Source organism: Hyperoodon ampullatus, assembly GCF_949752795.1.
Source record: "Hyperoodon ampullatus genome assembly, chromosome: 7".
NCBI classification, from domain to species: Eukaryota; Metazoa; Chordata; class Mammalia; order Artiodactyla; family Ziphiidae; genus Hyperoodon; species Hyperoodon ampullatus.
The window spans coordinates 50,444,849-50,467,007 of NC_136920.1; the positions used below are offsets into that span (position 1 = coordinate 50,444,849).

A 22,159-nucleotide genomic window follows, 5' to 3' on the forward strand; every position below is an offset into this window, starting at 1 on the left:
AAAATACTTTGGGTTGCAAGGGGGAAGCAAGGGGTCAGAAAAGGATTGGATTTTAATAGAGGGAGAAAGATGGGAAGAAGCCATGGTGGAGGTGAGGAATTGGAACTGGGTAAAGGAATTACAACCATAGAGCAGATGCTAATTCAAAATGGTATCTGAAGAATAAAGGGGTAGGTGAAAGCAAACAGAAAATTCTGGTATAGGAAGGTGTGGTGGTGTAGAAAGAACACTGAATTTGATGGCAGGAACCATGTTCCACACTTATTGTCTTATTTAACTCTCACAGTAGCTTTAAGAGGTATTATTTCTGTTTTACAGATAAGATAGTAGAGGCTATGGGGATAACAATATCTATTTCACAGGACTGAATGAAAGCTAAATGATATAATGTATGTGACATCATGTATTAGAGAGTGTGAGCTTCTTGATAGCAGTTATCTTAAACCTAGCACAGTGCCAGGTACATTCTGGAATGCAACAATTTGCTGAATAGTTTTAATGAATGATAGAACCTAACAAAGGTCTGCCACATAAGTTATGGTTATCAAGAAATGGTTATTGACTTCTTAAAGACCAGCAGCTAAAAGAAAAGTCTGGCTGGCCGTGGTATCACATTAGATTCTGGTACGTATGCATACATAATCAGTCATCTAATAGGTATAGATATGACTTTCACAACTGATAATTATCAAAGAAATCTATAAAATGAATAATGCTGATTGAGAAAACCATGTATCTAAAATTTCTCCCTTAGATAAATTTAGGAGTCTATATTTTATGTTTTCCTTGGTAAACACTCTAGGGAAATAAAAAACAGCAGTTTACATATATTTTACTCATTAAATGGTAACAATCTATTAATGAATTGAGGTTGGTTTTTAAATTTAAATATAAAAATTTACTTTACCACTTCCTTTCAAAACTAATAAAGGCATTTTTATAATAAAGGGCACTTATGTCATAATGTTAATAAAAATGGAAATAAAATTCAGATCACTTAAAAGGAGGGAGCAAACCATAAGACCCAGTACAGTGGCTATGACTGAGCATCATGTTTGGTTTGGAATTCTTTACAAGAAAAAGGAAAAGCAGTCAAGGATGCAGTTCTCATTATTAGAAAATAATTAAGCATATCAGTGTTAATGGGAAGACAGGTTCTTTTGTCCCTGGTATTAAATTATAACCAAAACATTTTGTTGCACCTTAGGTAGAAGATCCAGACTAGGCAGTGACTTTAAAGAACAAATGCTAACTAGATAATCCTTCTAGTTTTCCATCAGCTTTTCTCTAACCTTAAGTTTCCAGAGTGTTTTTCTATTTAATCATCCTATCATTAGTGCCAAGTACCCAGAAAACACATGATGTTTGTTGTATGAATTCTTGAATTAAAAGAAATATTGTTGCCAATCTTTATTTAGTATTCAATAATAAAGGAGGCAGAATGGGGCAATAGAGTCCTGGAGTAAGAGTTAGGGTACTTCACGTTCTAACCTCCACCTTATGTAAATGTGAATTTTGGGAAGACTTTTAGCACCTTTGGGTCTCAGTTTCCTCATCTATGAGGTTTAGACCAGTGCTTTTTAACCCTGGATTCACATTAGAATCACCTGGAGAGTTTAAAAAAACTACTGATATGTGAGATTTACCCTCACAAATTCTGATAAATCTGGTCTGGGATGAGATCTAAGCATCAATATGGTTTTAAAAGGTCCCAAGTGATTTAAATGAGCAGCCTATGGATGAGAACCACTGATTCAGATGTTTTCCAAGGTTCCCTCCAGGTCTAAAATGCTAAGAACTGATGAGATCCAATATTTAGAAATTTAATAACTGTTTAACAGTCTAATAAGGTAGCTGCAACTTTCAGGGTAGTTTTTTTTTTTATCATCTAAAAGGAGTAAAAATACCGGGACATTTATTATTAAATGCTAATTCATGGCAGGTCAAATACTGTAATACAGTCACAAATAATTCAGCCATAAAAGATGGACAATACGCTTAAGGGACAATCTTAACTCAGTTTTCATTGTTGTGTGAGGTATGGGGGACAGAAGATAACTTGCTCATGGTAAGGAATCTAATAGGATTAGGAATTGCCCATTAAGGCAGGACCTCAGAAGGTCTTCAGTGTAGGGGGAATCAGATATAAACCCTCAGCAGTGGAGGAAGGAAACAGTCCCTAAGAAGTTACAGTCATAATCTGACCCCTGTATGATTTAACAACCCAAATTCAGCTCATCTGGTGGATCTAAAAAACTCTCACAGTAGAAATTAACACAACATTATAAATCATTATACTTCAATAAAATAAATTTTTAAAAAAAGCCCTCAAATATGAATTTAGTTTAAGTTGTTTTATACTGGTAGTGATTCCAGGCACTTGGCAGAAGCAAATGGAAATCTTTCCCCAGAAAACATTTTCTTAGGCCTCAGAATTCTCATAAATAATTTTCCAAAGAAAACAAGTAGCTTCAGCTAAACTAGGCCTCAAGGAAACATGGCACTATGAGTGAGAACCAGCAGAAAAAACATATGACAATAGGGACCTATCAAGACTTTAGTTACTGAAACTGTCAAACACAATATAAAACAACTATGCTTACTGTGTCTAAAGTAGTAGCAGACAAACCTGAAAATGTCTAGAGGAAAAAGAAGACTTTAAAATGTGATCTAGCAAATTCGAAAAAAAAAATCCAGCTTTCAGAAAATATATAATTTTTGAAAGAAAAACTCAATGGGTAAGTAGAAAAGTAGATCAGACACAGATGAAGAGGTCAGAAGAAATTGTATAGAATGCAGCACAAACAGATATAAAGAGGAAAACAATCAAGGAAAGATTAAGAGAAATGAAAGATAAGAGTGAGAATGCATAACACGTTTAATTGGAATTCTCAAATGAGAATGAATGGAGTAGAGGCAATATTTTAAGATTATGGCTGAGAAATCTTTAGAACTGGTGAAAGGCACTAATGCACAGATTCAGTAAACTTAATGAATCTCATGAAGAATTAAAAAAAGAAATCCATATGTCAACACATCATTAATAGAACTGAGGAACACTAAAGGCAGAATAAAAATATCCAGAAAGAAAAATATCAGATTACTTAAAAAAAAAAAAAAAGGCAGTTAGCTGATTTGTCAACAGCAATGAGAGCCAGGGACAGTTGAATGGCATTGTGAGTGGAAAGAGAATAACCCCTACCCTAGAATTCTACACCCAGAGAAAATATCTTTCAAGACTGAGAGTGAAAATTGGGAATTCCCTGGTGGTCCAGTGGTGAGAACTTGGTGCTTTCACTGCTGTGGCCTAGGTTCAGTCCCTAGTTGGGGAACTAAGATCCTGCAAGCTGTGTGGAGTGGCCAAAAAAAAAAAAAAAAAAAGATTGAGAGTGAAAATAAAGACATCTTCAAACAAATAAATAAATATGCAAATTTAAAAAACCTGAGTTTTCCATCAAGAAAATCTCAACAGAAGAAATAATTCTGGGGACTTCCCTGGTGGCACAGTCATTAAGACCCTATGCTCCTGATGCAGGGGGCCTGGGTTTGATTGCTGCTGATCCCACATGCATACCACACGCAACTAAGGAGCCCACCTGCCCCAACTAAAGACCCGGTGCAACCAAATAAATAAATAAACAGTAAACTGCTAAAGCTGGGACACTCAAAACTCAAAAAACAACTCTGGATTAAAAGAAAAAACTACATAGATAAAAGTTTAAAAAAAAAATTCTGGGCTTCCCTGGTGGCATAGTGGTTGAGAGTCCGCCTGCCGATGCAGGGGACATGGGTTTGTGCCCCGATCTGGGAAGATCCAAACAATCTTCCCACATGCCGTGGAGCGGCTAGGCCCATGAGCCATGGCCGCTGAGCCTGCGCTCCGCAACGGGAGAGGCCACAACAGTGAGAGGCCCGTGTACTGCAAAAAAAAAATCAAAAAAAATATCTGAAGGGTATATTTCAGACCAAAGGAAAGTGATATAAGATCTGGGATAAAACATAAATTGAAGAGCAAAGAGAATGGTAAATATGTGGGTAAATCTAAAACATAAACAAAAAAACAAATATAAAAAACTGAGTATAGAAACTATATCTTGTGGAGTGAAAAATATAGAATTAAAACTTATGACAAACATAATTAAAAGAAATAGTAAACGGATTAAAAAGATTTAAGGTCTTTGGGAAAGGATTATAGGAAAAAGAAAGGAGAAGTCATGAAACATTGAATAGACAGGATAAACAGGAAGCATGAAATACGATAAACTCAAATATATTTAAATTATTACATTAATTGTTAATGGATGAAATATTCCAGCTAGAGGACAAAGACTGTCAAACTGGACAATAAAACAAAACCAAACTATATGAGGTTTACAGGAAACATTTCTAAGACGTAAAGATACAGAAAGATTTAAAAGAGAAATGAGGGACTTCCCTGGTAGCACAGTGGTTAAGAATCCGCCTGCCAATGCAGGGGACACGGGTTCGATCCCTTGTCCAGGAAGATCCCACATGCCACGGAGCAACTAAGCCTGTGGGCCACAGCTACTGAGCCTGCTCTCTAGAGCCCGCGAGCCACAACTACTGAAACCTGCGTGCCCTAGAGGCCATGCTCCGCAACAAGAGAAGCCACTGCAATGAGAAGCCCGTGCACCACAATGAAGAGTAGCCCTGCTTGCCACAACTAGAGAAAAGCCTGTGCACAACAACTAAGACCCAATGCAGCCAATAAATAAATAAATAAACAAAAGAGAAATGAAAAACAAAAACAAAACCCACTAACCAAGACAAAACTAATGTAGTACAGTAATGACAATTAGATTTTAGGACAAAAAGCATTAATAGCAATTAAACGGGACTTTCCCCATGTCCATCAGGAAGACACAAGATTGAATTTGTGTCTAATAACATAGCCTCAAAATGAAATAAAAATTGACAGAGCTAAAAGGAGAAATATACATATTCATAATCATAGAGGGAGATTTAAAAATCCCTCTTTCAATAATTAATAAAACAAGGGGAAAGTCAGTACAGATATAGATAATTTGAACATGATTAATATATTTAATACACACATATAAAATTCTGTGCCCAATAACTGCAGAATATATGTTCTTTTCAAGCACACCTAGAACATTTACAATCTGGCTATAGATTGGGCCAGAAAATGTCTCAACAAATTTCAAAGGACTGAAATAATATAGAATAATTTTTCTGACCACAGTGTAATTCAGGTAGAAATCATTCATAAAGAGGTAGCTAGGGAAAGAATCCTTTCTGTTTGGAAATGAAGAAATACATTTGTAAAAAGTTCAGGGGTCAAAGAACTCACATGGAAATTATAAAACATTTTGAGCTGAATAATAAAGCACTAACATACAAGTTTGGTCTCAGGAGAGTCTAGATAAAAGACACACTTTGAATTAAACAGCTTATGGGTGGTAACTACAGATGAGTGGATAAATTCAAAGAGTACATGTATTGGGTTGGCCAAAAAGTTCATTCGGGTTTTCGACAGAAGGGCCAATAACAGAACACTAAGAGGCACCATCTTTTAAAAAGCAGGCAAATGAAGCAGTCAAGGATAATAAGAGGGGATGATCAGACAGTATCTCTAAAACCTGAGTAAGAAAGGACCCTGCCCCAGCCCCATGCTTCAGGGAGACTGATGCTTTGGAGTGTCTTCCTCAAGATTTTCTAAATTCACCTCCAGTTCCTGGGACTAAGGAAGACACCGAGCCTGGATCTGGTCCCCACGTAGACTTGGTCGCCAGAATGCCTCTCTTGAGATTTTCAAGTCCCACTTGGATGGTGGGACACGTGCCATTTCTCCCATTTGAGGTACTCTCTGACCCTCTAACCCATTCACCTACTCTTCATGTGGAACAAATGCTCTAAGGAGCTCTGGGTCTTGTGCCTATGGAATTTCCCTGGGTCTGAAGAGTGGACCATTTCTACTGGCCGAAGCAATATTTCCTTCACACAATAGTATGAAACTGAGCCGCCAGAATGGTGCTTTTAGGTGACTCTCATATTGGACACAGAATGAATTCAGGGTTTTGGGTTACCAAACTATTGACCCTTGAGATTGAGTTGTATGTGTGGGTCTGTGCATTGGCTCCAACTGGTCTGTGTTCCAACTATGGGACTGTCTTTGGTCTGTAGACCACCAAGTTTGTGAGGATGGTGACATTGTTCTTAAATTCTGTCCACCTCCCACCACTGGCACCAGGGAGGTCCCCTTACCCTCTCTGCAGGTTCTGCACTGTGTGTCAGGACAGGCCCATCTAATCTGAGGCCTTTTAAGACTGCTGCTCTGCTATGCCAACTGGCTCTTCCAATCAATGTCCTCTCATTTCCAAATTGACAGCGACATTGTGCTCTCTAGGTATGGGCTTAAGCCATGCTGATGGAGGAGTAGGCATTCCTTGCACAAATGAAACTACTCTTCTTGCTCCATCCGTGGGCCTCTTGACTATTCTTCCTGGGTGCGGCTAAGAGATCACAGTTTGGGAATGCAGTAATTACAGCCTAAAAAGTTCAAGAGAAGATGTGGTTAGAATATATGCTCTACGTTTATGCTAGAAAAGTCCAAATGCTAAATATAATATAACCAGAAAATGAATTATTATTCACATTTTCCTGCATACTCTGTGTAAGACCTGCATTTTTGGTAATCATCAATGAAGCAGAGTAACGACATTTGAGAGAGTTACTGGAAGCCAGTACTCACGGTGGCACAATGGATGCAGCATCATGAGTAAAGATGCAACCAGCATTAAATAAATGACATTAGGGAACTGTAGAGGTAAGATCTATACAGTTCAATACAATAGTAACTACATTACTACTCTTTAATCACAGTGGGAGATATGAAACTAGCCAGGAATGGCACATTTGACAATAAAGAACATGAAGAGACTATATCCTTGGCTTGAGAAAGGGGTGCTGCCTGTATATTATAAAGAATCTTCACATGCACTGACTGGGCAATAAACGCACATCTTTTTCTTATCCATTATTCTAAATCTTCATTGACGAACTACTCTACCTTACATGGGACCATGAATTTCGTAATACATCTTAAAATCAAATTGTTTATATAGGGCCCTGCAAAAAAAAAAAAAAAAAAAATTTGTCCTGCAGGCATACCTGATCAGAGACTAGGAGAAACCAGAATCCATGAAAATGTTACCTGTATATAGAGTGCAAAGAGATCAAATAAGATAAGGAATGACAAATCCATTGGATTTGAGGGTTAGAAAACTACCAACACCATAGCCACTGGAGGTGGGGGAGAGAGAATAGATTGCAGCAGGTTGAATAGTGAGTGATGTGAAAGTTGACAGTGACTATATTTTGATGGAGACTGGCTATAAACAACAGTAGCTAGAAGTGAGGAAGCAAGTATTACATGGAGTAACAAAAAGAATGAGTGAAACCAACTGCAAATCATTAAGTAAAAATTCTTGAGTACATAGTGATAGAGAGCAGGAAATGGAAACTCATTAACACCACTGGTAGGCAACTATAATACTGAATCTTTACTCTTAAAAAAAGGAAAAAAAAGAAAAAAAGTACCTGTAGACTAGAGAGATCTGGTGGGCAACATCTTAAGCAAACAATCTTACTTAGCATCATTAATAGTGGGATAACTTGATACTGTGTCTCCATTGATACAATATGAAGTGCACAACATAAATCCATGAAATATCTCTGCCCAAACCCTAAATCTAATCAAGTCTTTAGACCTTATTTACAGGAAATACTGGAGACAGAGAGACAAAGTAGTGATACTATAAAGAAGCAAATACAAAAATCTATATGTGGGACATCCTACAAAACAATGGTCTGATATTTTCATGTACCCAATGTGGTGGAAAAAAAGAGGTGAACTTCTAGAAAAAGACACAGGAGACATAACCAAACACCATGGAGTCACCTTAATGAAATCCTGGTTAAACAACATCGACAATAATTACAACTTCGGGACAAGTAGAAAAACTTAAATATGGGCTAAACATTAGACAATATTGTAGAACTACTGTTATAGTTTTTAGTGTGATAATGATATTGTATCAATAATTATGTAGAAGAAAGTCCTTATTTTAAGAAAACTCACGTTGAAGTATTTCAAGGTAAAATGTCGTATCTGCAGCTTACCTTAAAAAGGTTCAGCAAAGGGACTTCCCTGGTGGTGCAGTGGTTAAGAATCTGCCTGCCAATGCAGGAGTCATGGGTTCAAGCTCTGGTCTGGGAAGATCCCACATGCCGTGGAGCAACTAAGCCTGTGACACAACTACTGAGCCTGAGCTCTAGGGCCCGTGAGCCACAACTACTGAGCCCGTGTGCCACAACTACTGAAGCCCATGTGCCTAGAGTCCATGCTCTGCAACGAGAAGCCAACGCAATGAGAAGCCTGTGCACCGCAATGGAGAGAAGCCCCCGCTCGCTGCAACTAGAGAAAGCTTGTGCGCAGCAACGAAGACCCAAATGCAGCCAAAAATAAGCTGATTAAAAAAAAAAGGTTCAGCAGAAACTATATATATCTATAGACACAATGGAAAAAATACACCCATACACAAAAGGCAAAATGTTAAATGACTGAATTTAGGTCGTATGTATAGATGCTATATCATTGTATCATTCTTTCAACTTTTGGCAAGTTTTCAAAATTAAAAGTGGGGGAAGGGGAGAGAGCCAGTAGAGCGAGACAATAAAGATGGGTATAATGGATCAACAGCCCAAAAAGAAAGCTTAGCACTAAATAGGAGGTGTACATTATTTCTGAGGTTAGAGGAAGAAGAGTTGTGGGTCAGTCGATACAGACAAGTGGGTATGTATGGGTGTGGGAAGGTAAGGAGATACAGGTGATCTCCATGAAGTACGAGGCAAGAGTAGGTAGGTCGGTGGCACGAAGAGTGAAGATTTGGAATAGTTGCTGTGGGGAATGGCAAAGGGAGCTGACCAGAGACACACAAAGATTTTACAGGGTGCAGCTGAGGTGCTGCTAAGGACGTGAATGTCTAGAAACTATTCTTCATCTTTGCTCCTTATTAGCCCTTCGAGCTTATCTCCCTATCAGAGAACTGTTTACTCTTCTAGACCATGAGTTTCTGAGGTAAGGAGCTTGACTTTCATTTTTGAATTCCCAGCACCTAGCATAGTGCCTGGCATGTAGTAAGCATTCAACAAATAATTACTGGATAAAATAGTGAGTTTCACATTTAACTCTAAATTGTAAGTTTTTATTGACCTTTCTTCTTATCCCCAGCCCATAGATGCTGCTGGGTTAACTGATTCTCTGCCATGCTCCCAGAGCAACATAAATTTAATATCCATTAAAAACTTCTATCACTGCATTTACTGCATTGTATTGAAATTGTCCGTTATATTTCTGTCTTACCCAGTAGACTAAAATCTTTTGAGATCAGTGGCGTTGTAGCTTTGTATCACAAACTCAGAACAATAGTTGGCTTAATACATGGTAGACATTTTCTGATCTAAGCTGAACAATTAAGAAAGACTTTTAAGTTTTGGTTTGCAAAGGCTTTATTTCTGAATGTATGTGTGATTTTAAATACTTTCAACAAGCAAAATTGACAGTATTACATAAGTACAATCAGTAATATAAGATAAAGTGCCAAATTATCTGAAATCAGAGTATTCTGGATAGAACACTGGGAAGAACAATGGCTTCCCCCCATTTAAAAAGGCACAACAGCACCTCTTTTCTATTTGCTTCTCTTCAAGTGTTCAAAATGGTAAGAACGCTTTCCATGACACTGGAGGCAAGAGTTTCCAAACACTTACCTTTAAAAGCTCAGAAACTCGTTTCAGGTGACATTTTATGAGAACAATTCAGGAGACCAAGCACTTTTAGTTTCAGGCACTGAAGGTGACCAACCTTCTGAAAATGGAAGGCAACATTTGACTTCTGAACGGGAACCAAGTCCCAAAACCGACTCTTTGAAAATCCAGCCTAACCCTGCACTGTTACAATCAGGAGATTTCTGTTCTACTGCTGTAAGCGTATTCTTCAAATTTAACTTTTTCTTAATTAAGCATTTATCAGTTCTTTGTTTGACATATTTCAGTTTTTTTCTTGGTAACTCTTTTTGATCAGGAGAATTATAAGCAGCAGGGCATTTCCTTAGACCCACGGCCTGGAATCTAAGCATTTCTGAAGGAAATACTTTTTGTGTGGTAGGAGGGACCCATTCATCAACATCAGTTTCAAGGTACTTAGCAACAGGACAGTTGTTGTAGATCTCTGGTTGTGTAATACTAGATATAGTAGGGCTTCTGGATTTCTGACCGGGTGTCTTTATGTTTTTTGGACAGCTAGGGGTGGCTTGCTGTGCATCATTTACAGTGGAAATCCTTGTCTTTTTATAGTTAGCATCAAGGTCCAAATAAAAGGCAGGTAATTTTTTGAAAGCTCCTGTCATTCCATGAATTCTAGTTTGGTGGAATCCTATAACTGGAGTTGACTGTGAACATGGAACAAAGTCTTGGCTATCTTCAAAATCATATTCTGAATCTGACTGAAAATGAGGTGGAGAGGGACATGTTTTTAGATACAGAGAGGCAGATGTGTTTTGCAAGGATAATTTTTGTGAAGACTGGCTGGAGTTTTCAGAGAATGATCTCAATGAAAAATCAGATTCTGTATGATGACTTTCTGCCAAAGACTTTCTCCACTGTAACAAAATATCCTGTGACTTTTTGGTCATTTCTGTTGCCATGTCCATTTCTTTAGGACTATCATCAAAGAGATCAGCAGAAGCATTGTAGCCACCTTCATGACCAGTAGAACAGTTTGCTGTTAGGTTATTACCAGTGTGCTCATAAGACATTTCTTTCAATGTGTTCATACTTCTATTTGGCATACTGCAAAGAGCTTCTAAAGGATATGTGAGTTTCCTGCAAATTGTCAAACTGTCACCCTGGTTCTTTGGCCGCCTACAGTATTGTTTATTTTCTAAGTTGTGAAGGTTGGAAACATCATTATACCTCCTAGAACTCAAAGTTGTCAACTTTTCACTCATTTCGGACAGTGATTTTTCTCCACATCCATTAAAATATTTGCTATTGAGACAAGAATGGTCAGTCTCTGAAGTATCGTGCTTAAGTGAAATTTCAGCCTCATGTGGTGGAATTCTGGTAGACTTAAGAGTAACTGTTGTGCCTGAGCCTTTTGAAGATGGAAACAGAGCTGACAGATAAACATTTGGTAGAAGATTTTCAGAAATGCCTCTTTCACTACTACTTATAGAGGCAGTCTCTGCTGTGTTCTCTGGTTGTGACTCCTTATGAACACTAGGACTTGGATTTGCTTCACAGTCGGAAAGGAAGTTATTTTTGCTGGAGTTTGCTTTGACTGTTGCTTGTGGTGATCTTAAGCCTATAGGTGGTGTATGCAAGGATCTAGTAGTTCTCTGTGGAGTCACGGATAACCTGCTGTGGTCTGCATGTAATTTACTGACGTCATTATCTAGATGACATTTCCTGCTACTGCCATCTGTCTGGGTTATAGCAATCTCACTTTCGATAGCTGCCAGAAATTTGTTTAGGCTTTCAGAGAGTGGAAGGTCAGCCCAGATCTCAGGGTCACAGTCCTGAGAACCCCCAGCTATCTCTTCAAGTCTGAGTGATGAAGGTGGATAACACATAGATCTCTCCTGAAAGCTAGTGGGGGTATCTATATCATGATACTGGTGACATGTTAGCTCACGCTGGGAATATATATTTTTAACTTCCACTGCACTGTGGAAGGATTTTGTATTACTTGGCTCAAGGGGCTCTTGCACTTTCAAAGGGAATAAATTAGAACCAGGAACTCCACTTTCATGATGATTGCTATGAACCGCACTTGGCTGATTAGCTTGTAAGCCAAGTTCTTCACCCAGCTTTTGTGCTGCACTCTTTTTATCCATATAAGAAACAGGGCTCCATAAACCCTGTATGGTATCGTGGCAGCTATTGGAACCAGTGGCCTCTGCAGAGGAGATGCACATTCTGTTCTGGTGAAGAGTATCAATGGCCTTGCTTTGTTCTGAAGCTGAAAAATCATCATCATCTGTTAGCTGTGAAACAACGGAAGTGAGTTCAAGTGATAGCTGCCAGAATCCTGAAAAATCATCACTGCCATGGGACTCAAAACAACAAGAACTGCTGTCAGGGCCACATATGCTGCTGACATCGCTATTTGAATTTTCTAAAGCAAGTAAGTGGCTATTAGGTGCCTGGGAGCCACAGCGAAGTTTCCTGATATCAGAAAGCTGCAAAAGCCGATGGAAGTAGTCAATGACAGTGAAGCCTGCGACACCTGGGTCTGGTAGAACAATCTGGCAAGCTACTAGCGCTTTAACTTCTCTCTTGTGGTCTGAGCACTGCTCTAAGAGGTTACTGGAACCTGAACCTTGTCCATGTTGGCTTTCAAAATTCTGTGAAAGAAGTAAATGAATTTAAATCAGAATAATATTTTCTTCCATTGACTCAAATGTGAAACAAAACAGGGATTTAAAAGGTTAAAAACAGATGCAACTATAACCCCCACCCCTGTAATTTCAATTCCTCTAGCGTTATAGGGTTTAACTCTAGAGGAATTGAAATTATGGGGAAGTAAACCTTGGAGTAAAGAGACTTGTCTTTAAATTTTGGTTCTAAAATTTCCTAGTGTTGGGACTTTGGACAAGTTATTAGGAGCCTTAGTTTTCTCATTTATAAAATAAGGATAAAAATGCAGGATTACTGTATTAGCAATAACACACAAAAAACTATAGTGCTTAGCAAATAGTAGTTGCTCAATAAATGGTAACTAGTATTATATTTCTCATTAGCTTCCATAAGCTTTGAGTGTTTAAAGGAATGTTCTCACTTAAAAAAAAAAAAAAGAAAAAAAAGAGCCGTCTGAGATTTTAAGAAAGAAAACCTCTGTAGCTCCTGGTTTCATCTTCCCTTTGGGTTTTCTCACGTTCAGCTGTGAAGTGCTGTATTCCGTTTTTTAAAACCCTGACTGCAGTGTAGGCAAAATACTGATTTGTTCCCTTTAGCATATAAGAGACAGAAAAACGATTACTCCTTCAGTCAGCACATTCTCTTGACTTTTTCTATAGTCACTTTTATAATTATTAAAAATGATCCTTCCTAACCTATTCTTATAGTTATCAACACTCAGTTACTTTGCCTTCAATGTTAGTTCCCTCTTTCTCCTTTGATAGATAAGATTAAAAAGCCAGAGTTGACGAAAGTTTTACTACAGAAACTGAACTGAATTTAGAGGGTACAGTAAATACCAGATATCAAAACAAAATATCTAACACTTGTGAATTTATAAAGATTTTTAAAGCTCTGAATGCATTTGAATGGGGCTCTTCTAACTTTTGAAAGAGGAAGTTGTTATGCTTGGTATTTTAACAGATCACCTATAGCCTATTTTTACAAAGCTTAAAGTGCTTCCACAGGCTCTCACACTTATGACTCCTAAAAACTATTTAGAAAATTAAAATCATTTCATTACAATGGAAATGTTAGCATAATAATAAAAAGAAAGCTAGCCTCAATTACCGTCACTCCAAAAATAAAGCTTTGTCCAACAAAGCAAGTTTCAACTGCTTTAGTTAATAGGGTCTGAGTTGCATCACTGTCCAGTGTTTCTGGAATTTCATTAGGATCTTGAATGTACCTTGATTGGAAAGAAAACAAAAAATGGGAAGAGATAAGCTTTGAAATTTTAACTTTCCATAAAGTCAGAAGACACAATTAGTTTGAAAACACAGCATGAAACTTTTGAGCTACATATAGGGAAAAAAAAAAGTGACTTTAAGAGCTACGCCTTTTGTTCCCTCTAGGTTCCTATAGCCTAGAAAGACAAAAACAACTGATCAAGTGTGAATAAAGTAGATGCCTGCCTAGTAATCAAGCCCAGCAATTATTCTAAAAGTGTCAGTGGGAGTAGTGCTGGGATCTTTAACCCTTCTCCTCAAAGCAGAGGGGGAAGTCTTTCCTCATTGCTGGCAATCCTGGCTGTGGTCCCTTGGCCCTCCCTTTCTTCAAATCACTTTGCTCTCAACTATAAGGAGATGAACAGAAATTTCCTCTGTTAAGTATTAAGGGAGGAAGGCAGAAGATTGAAGGGGAGAAAAAGCTTCAGTTGCTTACATATATCCTTACATTCTCAGAACATCTTAACAGGTCAAACTATGCAGATGAACTTGCAATGCAAATGAAATAAATGACAAAATTCAATTTCTGATATGCAAATATTCCTTCAAATAGCTTCTTCCACCTCAAGAAACCTTAGCCACTTGATTTGAATAATCCTTCAGTTTGAAACAATTTTACTTTCTTATTATATATTTCTCTAACTTGGATTAGAGTTTTGTAATTTAATAGTCTAATTACAGTTTGGTTGGAGCATGGTTTAACGTCATCACAATACGTATTCAGTAAATAAAAATCTTTGTTTCTCACTTGATTATCTTTTAAATGAACTGATGATCTGAGGTCAAGTGATCTTTTTTACTAAATGCATATTACCTTAAAAACACATATCTTCGGGGGCTTCCCTGGTGGCTCAGTGGTTAAGAATCCGCCTGCCAATGCAGGGGACAGGGGTTCGAGCCCTGGTCCAGGAAGATTCCACATGCTGCGGAGCAACTAAGCCCGTGCGCCACAACTATTGAGCCTGCGCTCTAGAGCCCGCGAGCCACAACTACTGAAGCCCGCATGCCACAACCACTGAATTCCGCGCGCCTAGAGCCTGTGCTCCACAAGAAGAGAGAAGGCACCGCAGTGAGAAGCCCGCGTGCCGCCACGAAGAGTAGCCCCCGCTCACCGCAACTAGAGAAAGTCCACGAGCAGCAACAAAGACCCCGCACAGCCAAAAATAAAACAAACAAAAAACCCCCCCAAAAACCCCACGTCTTCAAATTCTATTGATGTACTAAAGTAGTAGCTAGGAAAAAGAATGCTTTAAATATTCTTACCTGTGCAAACCAGTGGCTGTAAGACCAAAAAATGCATCTAAGCAGCTTCCAAATACAGTAATACCAAATAATTTGTTTGATTCTGCAACTTTTAAGGCAAGCTTATATCTGTAACTGGCATTTTCAGCTTCACCAGTAGAGCCACATTTTGGACAATTAGACCTGGAAAAGTGGAGGAAAAAAGCATAGAGATGTTCACTTACGTTTTTTTAATATGATGTAAAACAAATCTGGAAAAGTAAAGATTAAAAATAATATTTTGTGTACAAAATGTACAAGTTACGTCCTTCTTAAATGATTTCAGATCAACCTCTTTTGAATTTTCTCTATTCATAAGTTACTTTACTGATTTAAATTAAGTAGCACCAAATTGATAGAAATTGAAGGAAAACTGTGTGTGCGTGTGTGGGGAGAGAGAGGGGTGTGGGGAGGGAGGCTGGCTGGTTGGTTGTTACTGGGTAGCTAAATCATCGTTAACAAATGAGGCATAGTATAGTCTGAGGTTGGGGGTGGGGGCAAACTAGATATAATGAAGCGAGCACCACACCAGCAGAAGACCTGAGTCTATCTTCTGTTAAAAGGACAATGAATAATCTCAAAACATTTAATAAATATTTATACACAAAGTACCTAGTCATATTTTTCTCACTATTATAAGAATAACTTTACTTTCTTTAATTCATTGAAATATGCTGAGAATTTATTAGATTACAAAAACTAGGTACAAAACATCTTGTTTAACTTGTTTGTAAGGCAACTATGCAATTATGGCCAAAGGCATTGTTTTTTTTGGGGGTGGTGGTGGTTCATGTTTAATAGTGAAGATGGCCTAGGTCATGTTTAGATGTTAGTTGATTATTTTTTTCAAGTTTGAATTCTATCAAACACTTTTTTTTTTTGCCAAAGCCTTTCTTATAAAAAATTACTGGGCTTCCCTGGTGGCACAGTGGTTGAGAGTCCGCCTGCCGATGCAGGGGACACGGGTTCGTGCCCAGGTCCAGGAAGATCCCACATGCCGTGGAGCGTCTGGGCCCGTGAGCCATGGTCGCTGAGCCTGCGCGTCCGGAGCCTGTGCTCCGCAACGGGAGAGGCCACAACAGTGAGAGGCCCACGTACCGCAAAAAAAAAAAAAAAATTACTGTGTATGGGCTTCCCTGGTGGTGCGATGGTTAAGAATCCGCCTGCCAATGCAGGCGACACGGGTTTGAGACCTGGTCTGGGAAGATCCCTCTACCGCGGAGCAACTAAGTCCGTGTGCCACAACTACTGAGCCTGTGCTCTGCAACAAGAGAAGCCACTGCAATGAGAAGCCCGTGCACTGCAATGAAGAGTAGCCCCTGCTCGCCACAACTAGAGAAAAGCCCATGCACAGCAATGAAGACCCAACACAGCCAAAAATAAAAATAAATAAATTTATATATATAAAAAAAACTACGGTGTGTTAAGTATAACACTACTGTTATGTAGTAGCAGTCTGGTCTTGGGATAGATACTAAATCCCTTAAATTTAGATTTCCTCATCTGTGAAATCCAGGGTTGAAGAAGGATAAAATGAGACAAAGTATAAGAAAAGAAAGTAAAGAAAGAATCTAGTACAATTCTTGTCAAGTTAATGTGTTTAGTCTGCTTCTCCCTCATAATTATATTCAGTATTGTGATGGTTACCGTCACTTCTACTATGCTTTCCTCTTTTCTAGTTGTTTGCAATCTTAGAACTCTGCTATCCATTTTTCACATTCTTAATTTAACAAATTGACCCCTTAAAACATCTTATGGTAATGGTTAATCCTAGAACTGTTTTTTCTTCATGTCGCTAATGACCTGGCTTAAAAATGTGAATAGAAAATAATGTTAGAGACAGTTGTATAAATTTGATTGCTGCCAGACAGCCACTAGGGGGAGCCTGAATTCCATGGCTCACAAAGTGACTCTTTTGAACAAAGGTTAATCCTTCATATAAGAAGTTACTGGGGCTTCCCTGGTGGTGCAGTGGTTAAGAATCCGCCTGCCAATGCAGGGGACAGGGTTCGAGCCGTGGTCCGGAAAGATCCCACATGCCGCGGAGCAACTAAGCCCGTGCGCCACAACTGCTGAGCCTGCGCTCTAGAGCCTGCAAACCACAACCACTGAAGCCCGTGTGCCTAGAGTCTGTGCTCTGCAACAAGAGAAGCCACCGCAATGAGAAGCCCGTGTAGTCCCCGCTCGCTGCAACTAGAGAAAGCCTGTGCGTAGCAATGAAAACCCAACTCAGCCAAAAATAAATAAATAAATAAATAAAAACAGTAAATAAATTAAAAAAAGTTACTGATTCACCATCATTACATCTGTGCTAATTATTTTTTTTTCCACACTGATGATGGATCTGTGCCAATCCATTCATATAATCTTAACCAAATTGGCTGGAGCTTGTGGTGTAGTCTGGCCATAGAAGGAAGTGAAGGTAATCGACTTACCAGGGCATAAAACCTCATTAGTACCAAGCTATAGTGAAATGAATTAAGTGTTTTAAATATATATTAGAACTTCTTTAAAAATTATGTACTAAGAATGCATTCAGATCTAATGTAAAATTCTTAGCAAATCTTAGAATTAATGTGCCTCAGTGTTTTACAGTTTACAAATGTTTTCAACATACATTATTACCTTCTGATACATAAACAAGGCATTTACTCCCATTCACAAACTGGGAAATTGGGATGAATTTTTGCCCAATGTGACAAAGTTAGTGATTTTTATGACCAAATCCAAGGCTTTGGATTCCTTGCCTGGAGTTTTCTTGTATAACTATAAGAACAGTATGGTTAATAATGAACTATCTTACAAATACAGAGCATCAATGATAGCCTATGAAAGACTAGTATTAATGCATTATTAGCATTAATGCATATACACACTAAATTATTTATACTTTTATGTTATATATAAAATGAAGATATTTATGTACTTTACTTTAATCCTTTTGGGAGTAAGTCTGAATTGAAATAAATGTTAGTGTGGAGTAATACAGATCACAGCTTTTCAAACTTCAGTATGCATACCAATCACCTAGGGATCTTCTTAAAATGAAGATCCTGATTCATTAAGTCTGGGACAAGGCCCAAGATTCTGCATTTCTAACAAGCTCCCAGGTGATGCCAATGCAGCTGTTCCTCAGACCACATTTTGAGAAGGGTAGAGACAACACATTCAAATCACAGTCCTCTGATTTAACTTCTAGAGGCACCCCTACTTCCAAAACGTCATTTGTTATGGAATAGCAGTTTTCAAACATATTTGGTCTCAGGGACCCTTTATACTCCTAAAAATTATTGAGAATACCAAAGAGCTTTCGCTTATGTGGGTAATATCTATCTATATTTCCAATTGAAAATGAGAAGTTAAATGAAAGTGAGAAATTGAGAATTCTAAAAAATACTTATTAATACCTTAAAAAATAGATCCATTGCATAGTTAACAAAAAGAACATATTTTTACAAAAAATAACTATGTGTTCCAAAATAAATTAGTGAGAAGAGAGTGGCATTGTTTTATATTTTGCAAACCTGTTTAATGTCTGTCTTAATAGACAGCTGGATTCTCATACCTCCTTCTCTGCTCACTCTGCTGTGATATTACATGTCATGGAGCCTCTGGAAAACGCCACTATGCACTTTTACGAGAATGAGAGTGAAAAGGCAAATTATGCCTTAGAATTATTATGAAAAGTTTTGACCCCAAGAAGCCTCTGAAAGGATCTAAAATAATATTTGTATTTGCTACCTTTTTTGTTTGATACCAGTTAAAACATTAAGTTTCATTCATTTTATTTTTCTAGGTTAGTGTACTTATATTTGGCCCCAAAGTAGAAAAATTGATGATTAGTAACCCTTTGAAAATCTGATGAAAGCAATGGACTCTCCCTCTCCCAGAAAACCACACACATAACCATAACACACAATACTTTACATATTTCACAGGTAAAGGTAATGAAAAATATTAAAAAATAACATAGGAAAAGAAAGTTCTTAGTGCTAGAGACAGATTTCTAGACCAAAGGGATAATGGGTCCCGTTAAGTGAATCAGAAGGGCAATTTACATGTTTGGGCTGGCTGGATTGCTTATATGGACAAATGAGTCCCCTTTCTTGCTCATAATTTTTGGGAGTACATACACCTCCCCCATACATATATAAAATCATATATATATATATATATATATGTTTGTTCCTTCATATGAGATTACCATATTCACATATACAAATGTGTATATATATACATATTCATATATACATATGAATACGATAATGAAGGACCAAACTAACTTTTATACAGCTGACCCTTGAACAACACAGGTCTTAACTGCAACAGGTTCACTTATACATGGATTTTTTCAAGAGTAAATACTATATAGTACTATATATTCTGTGGTTGGTTGAATTCTTGGATGTGGAACTGTGCATATGGAGGAACCACAGGTATGGAGGACCTGCATAAATGGAGGAACTGCACATATGGAGGGCCAACTGTAAGTTATACTATGTAGAGGGTTGGCACCCCGTGTTGTTCAAGGGTCAACTGTACATATACTTTTTACATTTTTATGTATTTATCTGTATCTTTATCTATGTCATGGAATCTTTTTTGAAAAGAAATCTAATTTGGAACCCTAATTCAAGGCTGAGAATGGAGCTGTTGTTGAAACTAAAGTGGGGGCCCTAAAGCCCTACCTACTAGTCAGCACAATCCACTATTACTTCTCTAATCCTATCTCCTTCTAGAAGCATAGAACCCTAAGGCTCTGCAGAACAGTAATTTGAAAACCACCACTACTCTAATCTTGAAGGTTAGCAAGAGAAAAAAGTTAATCTCATAAAACACAAAACCTATTATGGTGGTTGTCACTAAGGATTTGGGGTTCAATGAAAAACTTTTAGGGAGCAGTCTTTTGTTCTTCACTGTCTCTAAAATCTTCTGCAAAGGCTATACTGTGGGATTCCTCTGTCATAAACTTGCTGTGCTGCAGCAGTGAGGAACTTCTGTTTCCTGTGCTGGCTTACAACTGACCCCAGGTAAAAAAAAGGAAAGCAGAGATAAAAGTAGAAAAGATAAGCACTGGAAATTATGGGAATAGACTTTGTGTAGCATTGTCAATGTAATATCTGTAGAGGAGAGGCTATATTTTTGTGGACTACATTTCCACAGGCAAGGACAAAGTGCTGTGGATTTTATGTGACTAAATGGTCCAATTAGAGCTCAGTTTTCTGGGGGCATCTTAAACTCTGGGAAAGAGAGGGGGAGGTATCATTCTAGATACAAATTTCACTGTTAATTTAGAGGTAATATAGTAATTATGGATCTAGATAGCAGTCAGACTGTTTAGGCTTGAATATGTTTCTGCCACTAACTATCTGGCTTTGTGATTTGGGGCAAGTTATTTAACTTTTCTAAGCTTTAATTTTCTCCTTTGAAAGTTGGCATTAACAGTAGCATCACCTCACAGGGCTGTTGTATTAAAAGATATAATGCTTACAAAGTTCCTAGCACCATGTGTAGCATATAGTAAACATTCATTAATGTATTCTATTGTTATTACCAGTCTAAAGAGGTAAAAATGGCAGTATTGTTCAACCTAAATGGTTGTTATGTGCTTTTTAATCACCAGGATATAATGCAATAGGTAAAGTATACTTGCCCAAGATCATACAACTATCAAGTGTCAGAGCCTATCTACAACCCTGTTGTGTTTTCCAAAGCTTGAAATTGTTCCATTATACCACACTGCTTCTAAGAATAGGTCCTGATCAAAGGCAAACAGTCCCTGAAAATGAGTGAAGCTAAGTCTAGATCGAAGACAACCTAGACACTATCACATTGTCATTTATTCATTCATTTAACATTTATTGTGTATTTTCTAAGAACTAAACCATAGGCTGAATGCTGAGGATTTAATGATGAATAACACAAATAGGTTCTTTCTCTCAGTTTACAAATGAGTACTGGAAAGAATGGCTTAATAAAGAAATAGTGAAAACTACTGGAAGGATGACTTAGAGTCCAGGTGTGGGTTGGAACTGTCAATTCCTCCCCATACAATGCTAACTAGACAAAAAAGACTAGCTAAGAATATTGCTGGCCTACCACTCTACTTACATACTACTAGGTACTTACTAGATATTCTTATTCTCACCCCTAGGAAGAGAGAATGTATTCTTAAGGAACTCCAACCCTAACCTCTCACCTGTACTCTATAAAGATCAGAGAAGAATCTTAGGCTCTCAGGTCTACTTGGCCTGAATCTGGGCACCATAATAAAGTATTATGTGCCAAGCACTGTTCTAGGTGCTAAAAGATACAGAGGTTACAATAACATAGTCCCTGTTCTCAGGGAGTTTATTCATTTATTAAAAAATAATCTGGAGATTATGCAAAAATAAGCAAACAATGAACAAACAAAAAACCCCTACACTATTTCCAGGGATATCCCAGAAGTGTACTAAGTTTTTGCATCAGGCTCGTGACTTCCTCTCTGAGAAATCAGTTTTCTTCTCTGAAGCAGGTACTTAGTAAAGACTTGGAGATAATTTGAAACATCCCTCTAGTAATAGAGGATTACCAGCCAATTCTATTCTAGGATTTACAGAAGAACCAATCTAAGAGAATCTTATGTCCTGGTACAAATTTAATCCTTACTTGCCTTTGAGCCATAGGAAATCTACAATGTACACTTGCATTTTCTTTCTCACACTTTCAGGCTTTATTTTTACCTTTTGGAGACCAGGATTATCCGAGAGAAGCACTTTTGACATGAAGGATATATAAAACTAGAATTCTGAAGAGCAAGAACTGAGGCAAGAAGAAATTTTCTTCTTCTATTCATGTGTCCTTGCTGTGGTCTGCAAAACAAAATAGCCATGGGATGAATGGCAAATCTTTAATTGCATGTGTGTAATTTATTTCTTAGGAAAATCACTTAAACTTCACTGCAAAGTCAATAGATATTTTCTTTGTAGTAAATGTTAGTGTATTGGAAAACTAATTTTCTTTTTCTGTTTAATTAAGAAAATAAGATTTAAAACAGAGTAGTTCAAGCAAATATTCTGTTTTTGAATAAATGCTCCACCCCAGTAATTCAAGAAAGGTATCATTTAACTTCTTTCAACATCTTTATAAGAAGAGCTATATAGAAC

The 22,159-nt window shown here is 37.7% G+C and overlaps 1 protein-coding gene across 1 annotated transcript; it reads right to left on the minus strand.

Annotated features, from left to right (window-relative positions):
• Positions 1–9,545: 9,545 nt before the first annotated feature.
• Positions 9,546–21,873, minus strand: DDIAS (DNA damage induced apoptosis suppressor). The gene is made up of 4 exons (XM_079708758.1): positions 21,737–21,873; positions 14,994–15,155; positions 13,573–13,690; positions 9,546–12,449 (listed from the first exon to the last, which is right to left on the minus strand). The coding sequence occupies exons 1-4, from the start codon at positions 21,847–21,849 to the stop codon at positions 9,849–9,851; spliced, it is 2,994 nt and encodes a 997-aa protein (XP_079564884.1). The 5' UTR covers positions 21,850–21,873; the 3' UTR covers positions 9,546–9,848.
• Between the last annotated feature and the right edge of the window lie 286 nt (positions 21,874–22,159).

Bases quoted from the DNA above. Each gene is read 5' to 3' on its own strand.
- DDIAS (XM_079708758.1), bottom strand. From the start codon at position 21,849: ATGAATAGAAGAAGAAAATTTCTTCTTGCCTCAGTTCTTGCTCTTCAG. The intron at 13,691-14,993 runs GTAAGAATATTT...TTTCCAATCAAG, and splicing joins ACAGCCACTGGTTTGCACAG to GTACATTCAAGATCCTAATG. The intron at 12,450-13,572 runs GTAATTGAGGCT...CTTCTTTCACAG, and splicing joins GCTTTATTTTTGGAGTGACG to AATTTTGAAAGCCAACATGG.